The sequence below is a fragment of the Heterocephalus glaber genome, unplaced genomic scaffold (assembly GCF_053883595.1).
Source record: "Heterocephalus glaber isolate CG9 unplaced genomic scaffold, H.glaber_assembly_v1.0 deba00001472, whole genome shotgun sequence".
In the NCBI taxonomy this organism is placed as follows: domain Eukaryota; kingdom Metazoa; phylum Chordata; class Mammalia; order Rodentia; family Bathyergidae; genus Heterocephalus; species Heterocephalus glaber.
Genome location: NW_028258315.1, coordinates 51,896,495 through 51,919,379, shown reverse-complemented (window position 1 = coordinate 51,919,379; position 22,885 = coordinate 51,896,495). Strand labels below are relative to the sequence as shown.

General features: G+C 42.6%; 1 protein-coding gene and 1 pseudogene across 7 annotated transcripts in view; one reads left to right on the top strand and one right to left on the bottom strand.

The window, feature by feature from the left end:
- The window catches only part of Shq1 (SHQ1, H/ACA ribonucleoprotein assembly factor), a 113,607-nt gene that overhangs the window by 81,242 nt on the left and 9,480 nt on the right, over window positions 1-22,885 (top strand). Inside the window, exon 12 of one of the 7 annotated variants that reach the window (XM_087182018.1) lies at window positions 12,188-12,362. The exons of the other annotated variants lie outside the window; for them this stretch is intronic. Within the exon in view, the coding sequence (XP_087038144.1) occupies window positions 12,188-12,191 (4 nt within the window). The 3' untranslated portion in view covers window positions 12,192-12,362. Of the gene's footprint in view, window positions 1-12,187; window positions 12,363-22,885 lie in introns of those variants that run through there. 7 annotated transcript variants of the gene reach the window in all.
- On the bottom strand, window positions 13,179-14,763 carry LOC110351064 (spermatogenesis-associated protein 31C2-like; annotated as a pseudogene).

The window sequence follows — 22,885 nt, the reverse complement described above, 5'->3', positions numbered from 1 at the left end:
ACTGCCTTGCTATAGTCAGTCCTAAGTCCTCTTCCAGAGAACGTGACTCGTGTTGAATGCTGCATGTTCTGTTGGCAAAGTGTGCAATGTGGTGTCTGTTGCTGAGCATTCAGACTGGGGAGACAAGATACACAGAGGACATCGAAAGGGAACTTCTGAGTGCACCTCCACTCCATTACCAAGGATACTTGGTTATAAGAAAGATAATGATTCAGAGAAGAAGCACTCAGGCCGGCCTGCAGGACTTAGTGGAGTGGGATTTGGATCAGGGCACTAAAGGTGGGTGGGATCTGACCAGGCATGGGAAGAAAGAGGGAGATGAACTTGGCAGGGATACAACATGAGGCAGTTACACACTGGGCACAGGAGGAGTGCTGAGGTGGTCATGCAGCTGTGGTGTATTTGTTGGGGTAGATTGAAAATATTAGGAAATTGGGAAGATAGAACTAAGCCTTAAATATGAAAGTCGCAAGCTAGTGGCCCTTGGATTACATTTGTCACTCAGTGAGTTTTTAAAATCTTTAAATTGGCTGTCAACACTTAAAAATTGGAAGACTTTATGTAAAAGTCTGAATTTATAGCTGCTCTTGAAATGAAGGAAGTTCTGGCAGTTGCTGGGCCCACACCCCCACATGGTCACAGTTGGCTGGAGCTAGGGCCAGCTGTCACCATTGTATGGGACAAGTGCTCTCCAGTCTGCCACAGGTCCCCGCCTGCCCTCCGTACTCCATCTGTCCAGCTTTTGTGGGCCGCAGAGCTTGTGCCCTTGCCTAGGGGATAGGAGTACTGGTACTGGATCAGGCACCTGAACTTTTTCCTGCCAAACTACCAGCCCCATGCACGCAGCAGCCGTGTTTTTCTTGTGCCCTGCTGGATTATGAAAGTTGAACAACATGGCCAGCAAATCCTGGGCACTCTATACACGTGGCACCTGGATGGCAGCAGTGACTGCATCACAGTGGAATGAATTTTGGAGACTGCATTGGGGTTCCAGAGAGCTTAGGGGAAAATAGGCACACACCAGTCGGGCTGGTGGCTCATGTTGAACTGTGTTCTAAGGCACACTGTGGATGACCACTGGGCAGCACATCCGCTGCTTACAATGTTAGAGAACAACCTGTGTGTTTACGTCAAGGAAAAGCTGCTGTTTGTGCCTTGTTCTGTTTCCAGCTCCCTTCACAGACACGGGTAACAGCCCTGTTGTCTTCTTGGGACACACACTAAACAATAGGAATAGAGCATGCAGAAGGAGCCTCATGGCACATACTTGCATCATATGGCAGGACAACGATGTGACAGATCACAGCCACAGCTCCAGGCCCTGTATGTTTTAGCAAAAACCTGTGAAACCTGGTTGCCTTAACTAGGGCTCTGATCTTTTTTCCTGGCTGCTGAGGGCAGGTCTCTGCCTTGTTTAGCCTGTGTTCATGTTTTGCTTATTTATTTATTTATTTCCCTTTCTTCTGCGCTGGTATTCCTGCAGGCACCATCTTGACTGCACCTTGCCATCGGGAGCACTAGGCAAGAAGAAAGTCAAACTGCCTCTCCCTCAGGCTCAGGCTTTGGAAAATCAAAGGAGAGCTGAGGCAGCCCTTCTCTGCCTGCAGCAGGGTCAGCAGTTTGTGTAATATTTTCCCTGTCAGCTTATCTCTGCTGATTTCATGTGTTTTTGAGCAAGGCAAGGAAGAACTGTGTCTTTGCTGCTGCCTTTTTAAGCAGGTGGGGCCTGCAGCTATGATCAAAGCCAAACTCCATGCTCCTGGCCCATAGCGTTCCCTGCTTTTTGTAAAGTAATCCATATAAGCTTGGATTTGCCTCTGTGAAGTAAGGTGGCCTCAAGAAATCCCCCCTCCCCAGAACCCCTGGGAATGAAAGGAGTAAAGCACTCCTATCTCTCATCCAATGCAGGAAACATTTTGATATCATTGCTGAGTCAAATCATAATTAGGCTTTTGCGTCCTCGTAGGAACATGAAATCCTCAGAAGCCAACAGGTTTGGTTCTAACCACCATCTGACTGGAGATTCAAGTTGTACTGGGTGTTCCTATATTTAGTAAAGTAATATCTGTGAGCCACTTCTTTATTCTTATTTTTAGTAGTTGCCAATTTTTGTAGATAGTAATTTTGATCTGATTAAGACATGTTGGCAGCTCTTCAGTTCTAATTTTAGAAGATCTTTTGCCTATAATTCTTGAATACAAAAAGAACATAAGATTTTAAAGAGATGGAGTCCTAATCTTCAAGGGTCATGATCCACTAGAATGAAATATGGGGTAGATAAATTGTAGCTCCCAACCTGATAAAACCATCCTAGACTTAGTTTTCATAAATGTTTTGTCAAAGCCTGGTTCTCACAACAGAAGACAGAGTCTTTTGTGGTTCTGCTGGCAAGTATCATCTTCCTCCTGCACCTTGGTCAACTCTGTTTTGGAGACAGGGTCTCACTAAGTTGCCCAGGCTGGCTTCAAAATTGTGATCTTCCTGACTCCGCCCCTGAGTAACTGGGATTAGAGGCGTGCACCACCTCGCCCAGCTTGGTTAACTTTTATGTAGCTCATGACCTTGTTGCTCACCCAGATGATGTCACTGCTTCTGAAGGTGAGCCAGCACAGCATAGTGTCTCAGGCTGCCGGGAGAACCTTCAGGTGTTGGGCAAGTAGTAGTCTCTTAGGATCATGAACATAGAAAGCCTTACTTGTGCATCTGAGGAATCAGACAGGTTCTTGCATGTGAGAGCAATTTGAAAATCCTGAAGTGTGATACCAATAGGAGGAGTATTAATACTTGAGATTTGTGTCTATCCTATAGCCTTGCCTAAGTTCTCTGGGCTTATCTTTATCCCCCCCCCCAAAAAAAATAGAGCTTTAGATTAGCTCTGTATGGTCTGATTTGGTATTCATAGTCACATGTGGATATTTTCGTTTTAATTAAAAGTAAATAAAATTTACACTGGCAACACATCAAATGCACATTAGCCACATGTGCATTGTAGCTACCATCTTGGACAGCACAGATATATAATATTTCCATTCATCATGTAAAGCTCTCCTAGACAACCCTGAATTCAATTATGTATTGGGTTTCTCCCAATCTAGGACTTTATCAGCTTCTGCAAAATGGCTAAGTCCTTAAAAGATAGTTTATACTTCTGTGCCCCAGGCAGACCTGTATCACAGGATTAGATATGCTGAAATCTTTACTCTTTGTTTTGGGTGGCTGAGCATGAACCTTTTGTGTAGTATTTTTTATCATCAGTTTCTTAGACAAGTTATAGAATGATACATTCCTGAGCCCTCAAATAGTTTTATCTTGTTTATATTTATAATGTAAAATAATTTAAAATTCTGACAAGATTTGCTCTGGTGTCTTACTAAGCCTCTGCATCTTCCATTTAAGAAACAAGGTGACCTGTTGTCATGTTCCATGTACATGGGGCAGTGCAGGCAGGTCGCAGGGTCAAGCATTGATGATGGAGTATGAACTTGACCCACAGAGTTAGATAGAAGATATGAGCAGTAGTTGGTGTAGGTGAGGATGCCTGATCTAGAGGCTACCTGTAGCCATTGGAGAATGGCTTTCAGGACCAGATGCAGAGATGTGGCGTGAATGTGCCAGATGCTGCGGTTACTAGAGCAGAGCTTGGGAGCAGGAAGAAATGAAATAGCTAAAAGCAGGAATAGGTTAGGTCTCATAATTTAGGCCATTCCACGAATATTGTGCTTAATGTTACCTTTCAGTGAGGCCTTCCCTACACACCCATAAAAAAATGAAACATCCTCTATCAAAAGCACTTCCTCAATACCTCTTCAGCTCGCTTTTGCCATGGCATGTATCCCATCCACTACACTCTGTATTTCTCTTCATTTTGTTTATTATCCTTTTACATAACAGCATAAGCTTCCTACAGGATTCTTGTGTGTTTTATTCAGTGCCCAGGCACATTGTACTTTCAGTCAATATTTACTGAATACATGAGTAAGAAATGTAGGCCTGGTGCACTGTTGCCCTGAGATCTGGAGGTAATGGTAGCTTGTGGGCAGTCAGTGGCATGGAAGGAGATGAAGCAGTGAGAGTATCAGGCAGTTGGTGGTATCTAAGGAACAGAAAAGAGGTCAGGACAGGCCTCTGTGCCGGGCCTCAGGCGTGGTCCTATGGAAGTTGAAGATTTTGAAGAAGAAGGCAGCTAATGGGCAGAATCCTTAGCTTTCCAGGGTCAGAGTTGTAAGATCAGTGCCTGAGACTGGGCTTCAGGGTCAGTCTAGGCTGGAAGGAGGGCCTGAGGCAAGAACTCATGAACCAAGGAACCCATATGGTGGGAGCAGGGCTCCTGCATCCTTTACCTCAAGCCCAGATTGATGAGTGAGTGTGGGGTGGAGGTTCACACTCATGCTCCAGTGTGAGGGGTGTGTGGCAGAGTCAAGCTGCCCTTGCCAGAAGATATGAAGTCACAGCCAATGTCCATCTCAACAGTTGACCCAGGAGGTTAGGGGGCCCTCACACCACTCCCATCTCTCCAGATGTTTATCATATCTGAGAATCCACAATACAGACAGTCAAAAAGTGTAAGAAGGTAAGGATCGCTGCACCATAGTCACAGCTGTCTAGAGCAGCACTGCTCAACGTCCTTGTGCAGGGAAATTGCCTAGGAATCTTGAAATTCAGCCTCCGATTCTCTATTTCTGGCACGTTCCAAGGTGTTACAGCTGCTGGTCCAGGTGTTACCAGCGGGGCTCGGACCAGCCTCAATCAGAGCCCAGCCATCTGGGTTTCCAGGTTCCTTTGCCTTTTTACAACCAAGAGTTTGAGAAAAGCCCATAGAAATGGAAAAATGAGTTCATTTACAAGATGGCAGGGTAGTTAGTCACCCCGCCTCTGCCCATTGCACAGAAATAGTCCAGTTTATGCACAGGGCACAGTGACCCAGCTGGGAACATGGGCATTGGGGAAGTCACATTGTCACTATTCTGTGTAGGCCTTCGAGTGCCCAGAAAGGCACTGTGATGCTGACTTGAGGGTTATAAATCAATTTTTGCACGAAGGCATTCAAATAGAATTTGTGAATAATGCGGTTGACTTTGCCTTGTAGGCAGTTTAAACTAAAGATCTGCACAATCTGGGCAAACAAACAAATAAATAAAGATGCTTTTTCCCTTAAAAGAACTTCATAATTGAAATTTAAAAATAAATCCCACCCTTGGAATAGGTGGCCTGAGAAAAATTAGGGCTTTGATGGCCTTCTTACCTTCACAGTAAGCTGCAGGATGGGTTTTATTTAGTTACTGTAGGTGAGAAGAAACCGTCTCCACAGGGCCGAGGCCTCTGACTCCTCATGCTTCTCTGTGCCCCACTGTGCTGTGGTATCCTGCCTTGTTCCTTGCCCGCCTCTCATGTAGATTATGTAGTCTTTTGAGTCAGAGATTGTGCCTTGTATTCATTGTTATATCCACCAAACCTAGCGTGTGGTCGATGGTTGATATTTATTTGCCAAAAAACTGGCCTTGGACCTTGGATATGTGAGGTAAAAACCTGCACCTCCTTCTGATTGCTTCTGATCCTAGTCCACAACCTCTGAAATCCAGGAAGTTCTGAAGACAGAAGTATTTGCAAAGCATTTGGCAACAAGCCTGACTGGAATGAACCCATTTGGTGGCATAAGGCTCTTTACAATCTTGGGGTGACTAATTGTACTCCTCTGAAATATTAGCACATTTGATACAGAATTGTGCTGGAGTGTTGAGTCATATATGATGTTCGTACTGAATTACCCCCTTTCTGAAATGGAAAAAAAAACAAACCCAGACTTTGAAAACTCTGCCAGGCCCTGACTGAGACCCTGTCTCAGATCCAGGGGTTTCAGAGGAGGAATGAATGGTCTATAGGAAGATTTAGAGATTTTGTGTAGAAATTTTATTTCAGGGGATTGAGGGTTCAGGAGAGAATTAGCTGGCGATATAAGTGGTTATAGCCTCTGGTTGATGAGAGTGAAAATAAGTGACATAATCTGATGGCATAGCTTCTGAGGGGACGGCATGCAGAAGAAAGAGCCCCAGGGTAGGCACAGAGAGTGCTGAGAACAGTTTCTCTGGTTATGAAGAGGAAGCTTGAAAAATGAAAGTAAACGATTTCATTAATCTTAATGCCTCATGGTAGATATAAGAAATATGTACTTTGAGTCTGTTACATCTGTATATACATGTGTCAACAGGTACATTGGTAGAATTTACTAGATAAACTAATACCTTGAATTTCAGATTTTATTTGAAAAGAAATTCTGACTCTAATATCTAAATCAATGATTGTTTCACAGAGAGATACATTAGTAAAACATGATTTCTGTTAAAGAAATAATAATAAAAGTGCCAAGAATCAAAGCAAAACAAACTCAAACAGCTGAGGTCCTTACGACCATGATAGTAGCAATTCACAGAGCATCTGAAAAGTTAATATCTTTTTTCCTCCTGGAGAGGGGCAGGTTTTCTTTTGTAACTGTGTACATTTTAATTGCAGTTGTACTTGGAGAATGGAATCTTACAAACTATTATGCCCTTCTTTAATAAAAAGAAAAAAAACTATCTTGAGAAAGTAAGCTTTACTTTATAGTACACAAGTGACATAAAGTTCTTTACTTTAAATAGTCATACAGGTGGCATAAAGATTCCTAGTAGCTCATTTTTAGATTTTTGTTAGATAAGAACTATTAGTGGCATGGAACAGTATTAAAAATAATAAGAGGTGGGTGTGATGGCACATGCCTGTCATCCCAGCACTTGGGAGGCTGAGGCAGATTGCTGAGAATTTGAGACCATCCTGGGCCTAGCAAGGCCAGCCTGAATTGCAGCCTGTCTCAGAAAAACCGAAAGAAAGAAAGGAGAGAGAGAGAGACAGAGAGAGAGAGAGAGAGAGACAGAGAGAGAGAGAGAGAGAAATTCTCATTTTATTTCAGGAAGTACTGACATAGATCTGTAGTTCAAAAGTCCTAGTTGCCCTGAATGCCTTTAAAAATGATATTAAAAAAAAAAAGATATTTAAAATGACTCATAGACAGTGCTTTAGCCCCAGAAATTTTATGGTTTGGGTTTTTAATGTGCCCCAAAAGGTTCATGTGGTTGAGATGGGACTTTTGGAAGGTGATTAGAACATGAGGTTGCTAACCTTATCAGTGGGTTAATGCACTGAACTGTTAGAGGCGAGCCCCAGTTGGAGGGAATAGGTCACTGAGGTGTAACCTGGAGGGGTCTGTCTTGTCCCTCTCCCTACTTCCTGACTGCTATGAGGGAAGTATTTTTCCTTCTGTCATGCCCTCTGCCTTAGTGCTTCTTCTTTGCCACAAGCCTCAAAGGAGTGGAATCTGCTGACCATGGCCTATAACCTCTGAAACCATGAGCCAGAATAAACTTTTCCTCCTTTATTATTACTCTCAGGTACTTTGTCACAGTGATGGAAAGCTGACTAATGCAGGAATAGCCTCAACATCACTGAGCTCTGTGCTGGTATAGAGAAAACCCTTTCACATCTGTACATTGTAAGAAAAGGCTAATGGTGCTTTCTCTAGGCAGAGTTTAAGATTCTTGTTATGGTTTTTTTTATTATTTATTTATTTATTAATTTTTTTTTCCCCCATTAACGTTATTGGTACATTTTAGGTATAAAATACAGTTACATTCATCATTGGGATCTTGTACCATTACATGAGTCTCTTGGTTCTTATTTTTTTTCCCCCTTCCCTTGGCCCCCCTTCACCCCCTCCACCCTTCCCTATTTGCAAAGACCTTGTTTCCATTGTTTTCCTCTTCTCATATTTTTCCTTTCCCTTTTTTCCCTTCCCCTACCCCTCCCAATTCCCCTGCTCTTTTAGACCTTTTCTTCCTGTTACACAATATCAGTTATACATTTTTTAAGTTACAATATTAAGATCTAGGAGACATTACCACAGATTTTACAGAATTTAAAAGGATATAGAAAGCATATTACAAAAATCTTTTTTGAAATAAATTTGACAACTTCTAAGAAGTACCTTGGAAGACAAATTAATGAAACTAACTCTGGAGGAAATATAAAATTTGAATAGCACCTGTTAAAGAAAGTATATTCCTAGCTTGAAAACCTACCTATATGACAACAGCAGGCTCATAAACATTTTAACTGATAAATTATAACAAACAATTAAAGCAGAAAAAAGAAGGAACACTTCTCTCATTTTAGGAACTCAACATTGTGCTAATCCTAAAACTGGATAAAGATAATAGAAGAAAAAAGTATGAACATAGATATAAATTTAACAAAACAAAATATTAGAAGTCAGATCTGGCACTATGTAGAAAGTGGTTTTGTTATAGGGATGGCAGTGTTGGTTCAGCATTGGAAGATCCACCCCCAAAAGTCATCATTTAAACAGAGGAAAGGAAAAAGCCATATGATCCTGTCACTAGTTGGAGAGAAAGTATTGGACTAAATTCTACAGCTGTTCATGGTAAAAGCTATCAGGAGACTGGAAGTAGAACAGAAACTTTTCAACAGATTAAAGACATGTACTCCATACTTCCAGCGAGAACGCCTTATATGAATGGAGAAGATACAATGCTTTCACCTTAAGGTGGGGAACAAGGGCAGATATGCTTACTCTTTATCTGTCCATTAAACTTTGAAACCTAGTCCCCATCAAAACAGTCTGGCAATAAAATGACACAACTAGGATAGGATTGGCACAGCAGAAGCAAAATCTTTATATGTAGATAAAATGATCATCTACAGAGAAAATACTAAGACATCTCTAGGAGCCCCTAGAACTTGTACTTGAATTTAGCAGGATTAGAAAACACAAGGTATATATAAAAATTCAGGTCTGTGTATACTTGCTATAAATGAAGAATTGGATACTGAAATTTAAAAGTTATGTAGGAGTACAAAGAACCTGGAAAAGTTAAAAACAAAAACAAAAACAAAACCAGTGTTGGAAGATGTTTAGTACCTAATTTTAAGACTTCTTCTAAAGCTACAGTAATCAAGGCAGTGTTGGTGTAAGGAAAGACATATAGATCACTGGAATAAAACAGAATCTAGAAATAGAACCACACATATATGGTCCACTGAGTTTTGAAAGATTATTTAACATTAGCATTTTATAGAATATAAACTCAATTCAAGAGCTGAGGAAGAGATAGTGTTTTCAGCAAATGGCACTAGAACACCTGTTATCTGTATATAAAAAATTAACCTCAACCCTTTATTTCCATACATGAAAATAACTTGAAGGGATCTATGAACCTAAATAAGAAAGCCTAAAAGTATAAAACTTTAAGAAGAAATTATAAGGGAAAATATTTATGAATTCAGGGTAGGCAAGAACTACCTAGGATACAAAAAACATGATGTATAAAAGAAAAAAATTGATAAGTGAGATTCCATCAAAATTTAGAACTTTAAATGACATCGTTAAAATGAAAAGTAGTCCTTAAACAGACCATATTTACAATGCATATAACCTATGACCAGAATATATAAAGAACTCTTACAGCTCATTAATAGACAACCCAATTAAAATGTAGACATAAGATGATAAATAGCCAGTAAAGCACAAGGAATGGTGTGCAACTCTAGAATCAGAAAAATACTAATCAGTACAATAATAAGATTGAATTATACACTCCTTAGGGAGATGAAGTTAAAAGTTTTAAAAGGCTTGTCATGACTTTTTCTTTTTGTTGGATTCTCCCCCTTTGCGTTTAATTTGTCACACCCAATGGATTCATTCTGCTGGGTTTCCTGGGGTTGTGATCCTCATTGTCTTTTCCTAGGGTATTGTCTAAAATTTTTTGGAGGGCCAGTTTGGTATTCATGAAGTTCCTGAGGTGCTCTTTATCATGAAAGTATCTTATTTCTCCATCAATTTTGAAAGATAGTTTTGCAGGGTACATCAATCTGGGTTGGAGGCTGTTTTCCTTGAGGGCTTGAAATACATCACTCCAAGCTCTTCTTTCCTTGAGGGTTTGCATTGAGAAGTCTGCTGTGATTCTGATGGGCTTTCCTTTGTATGTGATTTGTTTCTTTTCTCTCACTGCTTGTAGAATTTTGTTCTTCTGTTGGGTTTCTGAAATCCTAACTATTATACGCCTATGTGTAGATTTTTTTTGATCAAGGCTAGCTGAAGTCCTGTATGCCTCACTTATCTGTACGTCAAGTTCTTTTCCCCTCCTTGGGAAGTTTTCTGCCATCACTTGTGCGAACAGTGTTTTTATGTCATCTGCACTCTCTCCTGTTTCTTCATTGACTCCAGTCAGTCTTATGTTATTCTTCTTTGCATCATCTAGGAGCTGCTGGATTGATTTCTCATGTTCCCTTACAATTTTAAAGCAATTTTTCTTTTCCTGGTCACTAATTGCAATCTTATCTTCTATATGTGAAATTCTATCCTCACATTGGTTCATTCTGCTGCGCAGACTTTTGATGGAGTTTTTAATCTCTTGGAAATCTGTTTGTATCTGTTTTTTGGATTCCATTTGTTTCCCTATGTTGGGATTCCATCATGTTCCTCAGATCCTCTATTTTTTTTATCTGTGTCCTCTCTAGATTTATTAATTATGTCTTGCACCATGAGCAAAATCTTTGCTGTTATCTGAGTAATTATTTCTGATTTCATTTTTCCCAGATCTTCTTTTTTTGCCAGTTCAGAGAGTCCAGGTGGTTGAGTATCAGATTGTTCCATCTTGTTTCCCTTTGGGGTTGCTGTAGGTGATCTAGAAGTCTATTTTTGAGGCTTGTTTATGTGTTTTCTCATTTCCACGGTGGGTGGGGGGTGTGTTTCTGGCGCCCACGTGGCTTACCTTCTCTGCCCTAGGAGCTTGGGATGGCAACGGGGGAGCTTCCTTCCGGGTTCTGGGACTGGCTCAGCTTCTCTGCCCTAGGAGTTTGGGATGGTGGCAGGGCAGCTTCCTTCCAGGTGCTGGGACCAGCTCACCTTCTCTGCCCTAGGAGCCTGGGATGGAGGCGGGGAGCTTCCTTCGGGGTGCTGGGACCGGCCGAGCTTCTCTGCCCTAGGAGCGGTTTGTAGAGGTTTCAGTCCATAGTCAGCTGGCTCCAAGGCAGGGTGGTGTAGCAGAGGGGCCTGACAGGGGAGAAAGAGTTCACAGTGGCACAGTAGGTAGGAAACCAATTCTTGTTATGTTTGCTGGAACATTCCTTGCCTTTTAAAAATAAGTTCGGGGGACCAGGGATTTAGCTCAGTGGTTCTGCCACCTCCCTCGCAAGCACAAGGTCCCGAGTTCAATCCCTGATACCAAATAAATAAAAAATAAAAATAAGTTTGGCATGAGGGGCATAGTATTAGAAATCCTGACAAGGAGCTGACTGTGGTCCTACTCATCCTTAAGACTCTCCTCTCTCTGGCTCCATCCCCTTTTTCAGAGTTTGTCTCCTACAGGAGCCTGAAACTTCTTTTCCAGGACGCATGGGGTTTTAAGTTAATTTTTATTGGTGTATGCTGAGATTATAAATATACAAATAATGAGTCCTCTTAAAGTGAAATGCTGTGTGATACCAGCACCCCAATTAAGAGTTGTGCTTTAGAGACACTTTGTGTAGCGGAGATAATAAATGTAGTATGTACTCTTTTGTGTGTGGCTTCATTCATTCACCATTACTTTTGCAGCATTCTGACTCTCAGAATCAATTCTTAGAGATCTCTTTAGGGAACCTCAAAAAATGTCCTAACAAATTGGCATAAGAGCATCAAGCCCCCCAGAGGGACACAGCTAGTAACATTGCTGCTTGGGGAGTATGCAGTGGGATACAGTGGAGAGCTGGATGTTGGCTAGATGATAGGCGCGCATAGTTACTGAGCACTTTCCTCCTGCTCTTTACCTAAAGCTCAGTCTTTAGGAGTCTCTGCCAACTCCATTCTAGCAAGGCCAGAAGAACTCGGTAAAGTCAGCAGGCCCCACTCTGATCCTTTCTTCTCTCATCTTATACTTGACTATCTCTGCAAGGACTCTGTTACCAAATACGATCACATTTGCCAGTTCCAGGATTAGAACACCAATATACCTCTGTGGGGGGCATGGTTAAGTACACAGTACCTTCCTTCTGTACCACCTTCATAGTAACACTTTCTCTGTTTTATTGGTCGGCTTCCATTCAGTTTAATTGAACCCAAACAGCCATCATTAAATAACTGCTTGCTCTTTCCACGTAGGTGAAGCAAGGAATTGTTTACAGAATTGTTCAAATCTGACATACCTAAATATCATGCTTCATGGAATCGTTACAGAGAAGAAAAATGAATTGAAGAGCTTCATCTTGGCCTTAGACCAGGGGTGGTAAACATACGGCATGTGTGCTGCAGCAGGCTGTTTGTATCATGGAAAGCTCTAAAAGGTTCGCCATCACTGCCTTTTAGTTCTCAATTTTCCTATTCCCTTTCCTACTCCACAAAATGTTTTTGTTGTTGTTTTACTTAACCAGCTATTTGATTTCACTCCTAAGTTATCCGCTCCTTTTTTACCAGAAATTATTTAACCATTTCTCTGGGCGTGTGTGTGTAAAAGAAAATGCCATAATTAAAAGTGAGGAGGGCAGGGGTCGGGGATTTAGCCCAATGGTTCCAGCACCTGCCTTGCAAGCTCAAGGTCCTGAGTTTGATCCCCAGTACCAAAAAAAAAAAAAAAAAGAGGAGGGTAAGAGAAAAATAAAAATGGTAGAAACAGTGAAAATAGAGGTGAGAAGCAACAACAGGTAAACTCCATCATGCTGAGTGAATTACAAGTTTGATTTCCTCACAGCCAGCATGGAAAAAAAGACCTTATGAGTCATGTGATCCAAGAGATTTTTAAATCAGCCTTGAATGCCAGCTTCTGAGATCACAGTGAAGCACATTTCAGTGAAAGTTCTGCCGGAGTGTGGGGGAGTAGAGGGAAATGTGACAAATTCATGAGACCCACATTTCCCCTTCTGCTAATTTAATCTGGCCTAGTGTGAATGTAAAATTGACTCAAAGATGAGATAGTTTGCATTTGTTTTGAACAGTTTTGTATGAGCACTGCACCTTTCTTAACCTATTTGTCACTCTTCCCTTTTTACTTCTCACATGAATGTCCATGAAGAGGCAAATGATACTTCTTAGCTAGATGGATCAACCTTCATTCACTTACTCAGGCGACCACCTCAGTATTTGGCAGTGTCATGGCAATTTTTTTTAACAGTCATTTATTTTGCAGTAAAAATGGGTGTTTGTGTGTGCATTAATGTGTATGGGGGTGTGTGTGCATATATGTGTACATGTTTATGTACAGTTTTCACAAGGAACTGCTGGAGCCAGAGCTGGCTCCTTGTCTTTAGCTCAGCTATCGCCCCTGTTCTGCTGTAGACCTTCTGATACCTGGCTTTTTAAACATGAGGCCCTTGTGATGGCCCTGGGATGCCACAGAAGACAATTGTCTGCAGCTTGGAGCACATCAGTGGAAGAGTCTGGAACCTGGACAGCTTGGGCACAGACTTGAGACTGGCTCATTGACTTCACCTCCACTCTGTGCTGAAACTCACTCCTGATGTCTGCCTGAAGCCCTGGTTCTCCTCCATCTTGGACAACACACATTTCAGACACCACAGGGACTTCTAGGCAGCCACAGCTGGCCCCTGCGATGGTTCTGCTCTCACAGGTTGTGCTGGTAAGGCTGGATATGAGTTGCTGGGAAGGCTGCCTACTGCCCTCTCCAGCTGGAGAGGACTTTAATATTCCCTGGGCATCACCAGGTGAGGTCCCTGTCAGGGCCTTCTCAGTCTCTTTACTCACAGATGATACGGAGAGTCTGCCCAGAGTGGGGACAGACCGACTGACTGTCACCTCCTCTCTCAGACATGCCTGAGGTGCTTTTTCCAGCAATGTGGCATCTTCAGTGGTGGGATCATCACAAGACACACCTGTGGCCAAGGAAGGACAGGGAAACTGTGGAACAGATGACTGCAGATCCTTTTTCACCTTGAAGAAGTTTATGGCCCTAAGAATCTTGAAGAGGAGGGCCCACTTGTGTCTCACCCAGAGCCTTGTTACATGTGTCTCCAGAGTCTTCTGAGTGCTTGGGTCGAGGGGGCAAAGCTTCTGGAAGGTGCCCACACAGGTTTTCTGACTCATGGAAGATGCTAGATTTCTGGCGTCCATGTAGGTGAAAAATGTCCACTGACAGAAAGTCAGGACCTGCGCAATCTCAAAGGGATCAACCCCTCCTGGATCTGCCTTGACTTCACACTCAAATGTGCTCTCAGCATGCCTTCTAGGGCATTCTTGTCATTTCCTGCATCACTGTCTGTCGGAATCACCATGTTTCTTTCTGACTGTATAGAAGTCACCCCTGGAAAGACTACAGAAGAGTTTCCCAAGGCCCTGGAGAGGTCTATGGGGACCTTGCCTAGAACATGGCCCACATTCCTGCCCGAGTCCTTCTCTAGCTGGAACTTCATCTCCTTCCTATCCTTGCTGATGCCACCAGTAGACAGGGAGGAGCACCCGGAGGGGCCAGGTTTGTCCTTTGCCTGACATGTATGAACTAAGTCACTCTGAGGCCATTTGAGTTCTAGAGATTCTTGGATCCTGCAGGGCAGGTCCCGCTGATGTTGAATGAGCACATTTTGAATGTGTTGCTCTAGTTGTTTCCAGTGCCTGGGGCTGATTGAAAAACCCTCAGGAAGGATTGCAGGGACCCACTGGCCTTGACGGTTGCTGGGAGTGAAAGGTCTAGAGCCTTCCCAAGAGCATTGAACTTCTGAGGTTGAAGCTCATCCACTCTCAGGCTGTGTTCTCAACAAGGGCTTCCCAGGGTGTTGAGTTTCAGTTGGGATGAGTGGTCCTGCATTATTATGGGATGTACAGCATGATGCTCCATAGTCCCTACTCTGGGGTAGAGGATGTGGTAGGAGGGTTGGGGGAGAGGATTGCATATGGGCCAGCATCTGGACCTGACCCAGAGGTGGGGGCTGGAAATGGAGGGTGGACACAATCAAGGATGGGGATTGGAGCTCCAGACAGGACAAGGTCTGGGCCTGGGAAAGCTGTGGGGTCATTTGTTCCTGCAGTTGAACTGGGCAAGCTTTTGTGATTTTGTTGAATAAGCAAGGAGCCTGTAGAGTGTAAGGGTTCTGAGAGGTCCAGGCAGCAGCCACCAAGGATTCACTGTGCAGAGCGGGTAGATCCCAGAAAAGCTGGATCCATTTCTGCTGAAATTGGATACGCAAAATCTGGAGATTTGAGAGTTGCTGAGATCTGCGATGCTGTTCTGGCTTCTCTTTTGTGTCCCACCAGGGTTGTGGGGCTGTGGCAGGATTGGGGGGACATGGTAGGGGAAGGGAAAATGCAAGTGGCTGGGGTGAAAGTCTTTCCAGTGGAAGCAGGGCCTCTGGGGTCTGAGAGGTGGTAAGGAATGTGGGTGAACACACAAAATCAGGAGATTTCAGACAGGCCTGGTGATGGAGAGGAAGCCAGAGGTAGAAGGTGTGGAGTGAGAGAAGAAGGGGAAGCCTCTACCAGGGATAGAGCAGCAGTGTCCACAAGGTGTTCTTTTGTAGACATCAACAGGGCGGTGTTGGTATATGGGCTGTTGAGAGCTTCCTTGGTCAGGGAGCAGCCTCTAGAAGCTGCAATAAATAGGAAGCACAGCTGCAGCCAGGGGCTGGGTTGAGTCCATGTGGACCTTGGCCCTTCAACTGCCCCACTCCCCAACTTCACAGTCTCCCTGCTACCCCTCACCTCAGAGTCTTAACATCCTCCACGCCCAGGACCTCTCCCAGGTTAGACCAGTGCTGCTTTGTGACATCACAAGCCCTGATAGGAAGGAAGAAAGGGGAAAGTTCTTTACCTTTTCAGAAGGGGAATTAGGCTCTTATCCAACTTGCAGTAAATCTGGCAATCTGCAAAAGGTGGGCAGTGGGAAACTGGGTTATAAGGGATGAAGGGTAAGGGGGTGGGGTGGGGATTTTACAGGAGGCTGAAGGGAATGTCCCCTTAGAGGACACCATAGGCGATCTGACTCCAGAGCCCAAGCATCGGTGTCCAATGTCCTCTGGCCCTGGCTGGCAGTGGTTGCATGGTACACAGATGGGCAGTGCTTTGTCAGTACAAAGTGCTTCCACATCCTTCAACATCCATGGTCCTCACAACTGTCCTGTGTTGGACCAATAGGGTCGTCTCACAAAGGAATCAACCTCAGCCAATTGTAGCAGTTAGGCCTCAAGTGGACCCGTCTCCAAGTCCAGGCTGTGTTGTTGCACTGTTGCTTACACTGCCCCCAACTGGGCAACACCTTGCCTTGGCTCAGCACAGGTCCATTCTGAGCAGGGAGCCTGAGAAGCACACCCACTCCCCAGCTGATTGCCTTCCCAGGAGCCCCTCTCTCAAGGCTCTGTGGCTGACATCCTTATATCTTTGGAACCCTGGTGATGATGGTTCCTTGGGGATAAGCAAGGTCATTTTAGCTCTGGAACTCAAAGACTGAACCTTGCCTCTGAGAGCGCCTGTCCTTCTCCTTCTCCTGCTCTTCCACCTAGTCTGCACTGGCTGCTGAGAAAGAAGAAAATAGTGAGAGACCCAGGCCTCTCCTCTCTCTCAGGCTCCAGACCATCAGTATTTATGAGTATTGTGACAGTTAACATTGAGTTAATGGAGCCCATGTTTTTTCTTTTCTCTTACTCATTTTTAAAATGCATATAAAAATATTTTTTGTTGTCCTCCTCCTAGCCACACACAGAGGAGTTTATATGTGAGATCTGCCATGGATGTCAGGAAACGTGGACCCCTGCCATGAGAAGGGGAAGATGAACCAGTGCTCAGGGCCTGGCCCTCCCCAAAGGTTCCCACCTCTCAGGAATCCAGTCCTCACCCATGGAGTCACTGGGTTCTCCTCTACTCTGGCCAGCAAAACACACATATGGTCTTAGAAAATCAGATAGACATCGTATTGCTTCTTTTTGTCCCAGCGGAAGGATGTTCTATTCTTTCCTGAGATTTTTCCTCTTAGCAGTCACTCTTTTTTACTTGGAAAAGTAGAAATTGTGGTAAAAGTAGAGAGAATTATTGTTGTCTGGGTCTTGGCTGAGAGTTTCTTACCTTTCTGATATTTCTAGTTTTCTTTGTTGGTGGTAAGGATGGTTTACCCTGGAGCCAGGGCAGTAACAAAAAGAAGAGCCCCAGTCCACACACAAAGGCGAGGATCATATCCATTGCAAAGGTAGTGGGGCTGGGGCTCAGCCATGTGGCGCTAAGGCTTTTTAGAGGAATGCGAAGATTCTTCATTATCTGAATCGAAGTATTGCTCTCAGGCAACTGAGCCTTGAGAGTTCTCTCTAGGGGTAGGGAGGAGGGCCCAGGCGTGAATCACAGAGCTGTGTCCTCCTCATCAAAAAGGGCTCCTGGGGTGGGGGAGGGACAAGGAGAAGAGGCTCAGCCACAGCCCCGCCCCTCCCCCAGGCTCCAGGACAGTAGGTGCTGCACCCTCCTGGGCCTTCTGGACCCCTCCTGCCTCCACCTGTCCAACCTGTCAGAGACAGACCTTTCTTTACCCCATTTTCCATTCATTCCTCCTAGAACTCAGATTACTTATTTCTTAACTGGAAGTCTGGTAATTTTTAAGCCCTTAAAAAGTTGGATGTTCATCCTCTCATTTCAGCTCTTCTCAGGGATTTTTACTCTCAGGATCTTTTGTATTCTCAACTCTGGCTTTCCATTGTCTCATCAATGCAGAGACAGAACTTAAATTTCTCACATACTTATTTTTGTGAATTTTGAATACTATACTAAGTATTAACCTTTTGTCCCCTTTTCAAAGGGCCCTCAATACATAAAATAATCATTCAGAATACACAATTATAAATATGAAATTATTATCAGAGCCTGAACTCCCAGGGATGTTTTTATGTGTTTAACATCTATAATTCTGTACTTAATAAAGCGTAAACTCTTCAATAAATAATAAACATGAGGCCCAGCTGCTTATTATTTGAAGATTAAAATGAGTGAGTCTCTATATAATTTTGAACTGAGAGAAAACCTTGAGTTTACAAACATTGAGTTTATTAACATATAGAAAGTAAGGATTAGAAGGGCCAGAGCCTTCAGAGTTGTAATGCAGCAACTTGCTTTGCCTTCCCAGCTCAGTTCCCCCACTTGATGAGTAGGTGCGAATAGTACTGTCTCAGAGGGCTGCTGTGCATGCTGAGTGACAAGTAAACTGCCCTGAGCTGAGCCTGCACCATGTTTCTCTTAACTGATGCTCATGAAGACCTTTGTGCTTTTATGCAGCAGCCAGGGTGTGGTTGGGTCTTTATTCTAGCAGTTTGCCATAATGATTTGATTCTGTCATTTAAAGACATTTAAAGATCTTATTCCTTTTTGAGGAGGGTCTCTATATATGTATCTGTGTCTAATATATATTAATTAGATATGTATTGTTTAAACTTAAAGAAGAAAGGCAGCAGCAGAATTGCAGAACTGTCCCTCTGAGACCATTTGCTAACGTGCTTACAGAATATACTCTGGCTGCTTTCATGCAAAGGTTATGTACAGGGCTGGGGATTTAGCTCAGTGGTTCTGCCAACCTGCCTCGCAAGTGCAAGGTCCCAAGTTCGATCCCCAGTACCAAAAAAAAAAAAGGTTATATAGGTCTTTTTTCTGGTTAAAACATGTAATTTATCACATCTCAAGAGAATAAAAGTTATTTTCAGCCAAGGACTTTGGGAAACAGTCACTGTCATGTCCTTAAAGCATGATTTGATACTGATTATTTTCTGGTGCTGTCACCTCTCATAGCTTTCCTAAGCTCATGACATCACAGTCAAATGGGCCTCCCCATAGGAATTAAGTAGTGTTGAGATTTTTGACTTTCACAAACATAAAATCTTTGGAATTATGTTCATACCAGGAGCTCTGATAAGCATTGGAAAGAGGGCAGGTGAGAGAGAAGGCCCCTTGACTCTGGAACCGGGGGCTTCCTACCCAGGGGCAACTCTTCCCCTTCAGGTCCCACAGACTTTAAGCTGCCTCAGAGCAGCTGTCACACAGCTTCTTCTGTAGATGGCAGGATCAGAAGAGAGGATTTCTGTGCAAGAGTAGACTTTCAGTGGGTCTGCCTCATACAGTGCAGTGCTTGTCTGTGTTATACAGGCAGACCTGCTTCTGAATATTCACTACTTGAGTTTCTGCAAATAGAAAGTTAAAGGGAAATAGTGGTAGGCAGAACACAGACATGCACACTAATGAGCCAGCCACTTAATAAATGAATCCCCATTCCAGCATATCATGTCCTTCCTAGCATCTCTCCCACCCATCGTGCCCTATTTGTGTCGTTTGGCCTCTTGTTGGCCCTTGATATTGTGCAGTACAGAATGCAAGTTGAACAAAAGATGAAGGATGTCACAAAAGGCGGTGGGAATGAGATGGAAGCTGTGCTTGACCAGGAGGCTGGACGAATAAGATTAGTTAACAGTTGAAGAAGAAAATTCTATAATAATAAGAGGAAACTTCTTCTTTTGAATATCAAAAGATTGACTCAAGTATCATATGTGGAGAAGCCCTTGAGAAAACTGATGATACCCTTGATTATTTTCTGTAAAAGTTACTCTCTAAATCTGCTACATGAAGATCCACATGAAGTGATGAATGTCAGATAGTGCTGTGATAGAGTTTTGATTTTTTTTATTTTTTTATTTTTTTATTTTTTAAATATATATATTTATTGGTACATTTTAGGTATAAAATACATTTACATTTATCATTGGGTGTTTGTACCAGAACATGATGCATCTTAGTTTTTATTTCTATGATAGAGTTTTGATAGAACCATTGTTAATAAAATAAAATATTTGTTTCATTCTTTATCTTGAGAATTAGTGTGTAGTTACAGGTTAATCTGAATATTGTTAGTGTTAAATGGTTCATCAGTTTAGTTTTGTAGTTTGTTTCAAGGTGAAGTCTTAACCTTTCATCACTGCTTATAATTACATTTTGATTCACCATTTAAGTTGTTTTTCTGCTCCATAAATGAGCATCTCCACTGTTCATTTGTTTCCTCTGAAAGGTTTGTTACTGTATGGGAAGGGTCTCCTCAAAATTCTTGTCCTTCCCAGAACCTGAGAATGTGACCTTACTGGGAGGTAGGTTCATTACAGATAGTCAGTTAAGATGAGACCATGCTGGGGTAGGGCAGTCCCTTAAACCAACATGACTGGTGTCCTTGTGCAAAAGACCCAGACACACAGAGGGAAGATGGTTTGTGGGGTCACAGATGTAGGGTTGTCACACAGGATTGTCACCTATGATGATGGGGCAGAGATGGGAGCAAAGTGTCCACAAGCCAAGGAACATGGAGGACTTCTGGCAACCCCAGAAGCTCGTAGAAAAGCATGGAGCAGAGTCTCCCTTCAGATGGAATCAGCCCTGCAGTGCTTGGCTCTGCTCCTAGAGCCTCTAGAACTATGAAAGAAACCATTGCTTTTGTGGGTTTTTTTGTGGTTTTTTTGGTGGGGGGGTACTGGGTATCGAACTCATGTTCTTTCACTTGCGAGTCAGGCACGGTGCCACTGAGCTAAATCCCCAGCCCCAAACCATTTCTGTTGTTTTAAGCCACCAGTTTGTGGTGGTAGATTATGGGAACTCTAGGAAACTAATGTATGGTGTTCTCAGAGAACTACTGATCCATGGACTGGATACTATTTTTTGCACAAAGTGGCTTAAAGTTCAGTTGGAAATTGGATGAGAAGTTATTTCATGACCTGAACTAAATATGGCTTAAATAACTCAGTCTTTTCTGTATTAAATTACTAGTGTCTTATTCAGTGGGATTGAATATTTCTGTTAATGCCTGATGTGGAAATAGCCTTTACTATATAGAGTAATAGAGAATTCTGTGTTACTCTGTACATCATTTGGTATTTCTTTTTCATGGCAGCTCTCAGATTCAAGATAGGAATTTCATCTGGGCATAGTGGCACTCACCTGTAATCCCAGCTACCAGAGAAGCTGAGGCAGATGGATGACAAGTTTAAGACCAGCCTGGGCAATGTAGCAAGATTCAGTATCAAAATAAAAATTAAAAGGGCTGGGGATATAGCTCAATGGTAAATTGTCTCTGGGTTCCATCCCTACTACAAGGTGGGGGCAGGGGAGGAATTTCACTAGCAACTTCTCCTTAAAGCTAGTGCATTACCTTTCAGATCCGGCTATAAAAACGTGTTTGAGGTAGAAGACAGGAGAAATAGCATGTCATTATCATCAGTGCCATTTAAAAAGAATTACTGTGTGGCCTCAGATAGAACCTGAGATTGTGTTGGATGCAGAGAAGGGGAGAATCCTATAAAAAGTATAGTGTCCTGCCCAAATTAGCCAGTAAACTATCATTCGATATGAAAATTTGTAATTCCTACATTATCAGTTGCTGGCTCTAGTATGAGTATGTCATGCTTGGCAGGCTCCTGGGTGTGGGCAGAGGAAGTGAAACCTAGTCATTTACTATGAGATTTATAGTAGACCTGCTATTGCAGGAAATGGTGAAAAGTTGATTGATAGTTTAAGACAAACTATAGCAAGAAACAGGATATATGCTTTCCGTTTATACCTGGGATTTTTCCCCTCTACATTTCAGGGCTCTTTTTGCACTTTGTTTTGGCTGTTTCATGAGGCTATGGATTCCTTTCCCCTCCCCAAACTCAGTCACCAAATGCAAAATATCAGGAAATTTTAATTTGGCCTAGCCATGGACAAGGAATGTATTTTCAGCTGTGACTATTTCACATGAGTTATAGTTACTGTAACTTGTCAGCAATCTTTAATTTTTAAAAAAAGTCCTCCACGGCCTGGGATTTATCTCAGTGGTTCTTAAGGTCCCGAGTTCAATCCCTGGTACCAAAAACAAAAAAATAAAAATTAAGTTAAATTAAATTAAAAAGTCCTCCAAATAGGATATTATTTCACAAATATAAAGAAAATGAAAACTCCCTTTTAAAAAATTTACATGGTGAGATTATATTTCCAGTAACTTTCTAAAGAAAACTTATTTGTGGCATAACTTTATTAAAATATAACAGTATGGTTCATTTATCAGGTCTCTTAAATACTGTACTGAATCTCTTCACTGTAAAAAAATACATTCTTAACAGATGAGGTATTCATCACTTAAATATAAAAATATGTACTATAACTATGGCTAGTAACTCGCATGTGTGTTTTTGAGTTTATCAAAGAGGAGAGTACCTAGTTATCTAATAATGCCATTTGACTAGCCAGGTCTATTTTGAGTATAACAGAAAAACCACTGGCTACTTTAAGTGAGCTACTTTCTGAAGTGGTAACACCATTACAGAGGTAGATTCTAGAATTTTCAGGGAGTACCAGATGAAAACCAATTCCTGTTGTACAAGTGGTTGGAGAACAAAATGGCTACCTCATCATGGATTCACTGTTTTTCCCCAAAGGAATAAATTCATTTTTTGCTAAGTTATATTTATTTAAAATAATTGAATAACAACAAACCTCATGAAACAGAGCTTTTCTGAGCCTAGGTGACATGGGAGGCCCTTTGGTGGAGTAGGAAGAGCTAAAGTGCCATGGCTTGTGTTGCCCTGGTTAGCCGGGAACCTGCAGTAGCGCTTTTACCTCCCGCCCTCACCTCCAACTTCTGTTTTCTCACCTATAATGTAGGGAGAATACTGAAACTGATTCACCAGGTGGTTGTTAGGAGCAAGCACAACAATGTTTGTGGAACACTGTATTGGTCAACTTTCTATCTGTAATAAAATGCCTGAAATAATCAACTTTTAAGGAGGAAAGGGCTTTTTGGCTCACAGCCCATGGTCACTTGGATCTGTTGCTTTGGGCCTGTAGCAGTACAGACATCATGGTGGGACTGTGTGGCAG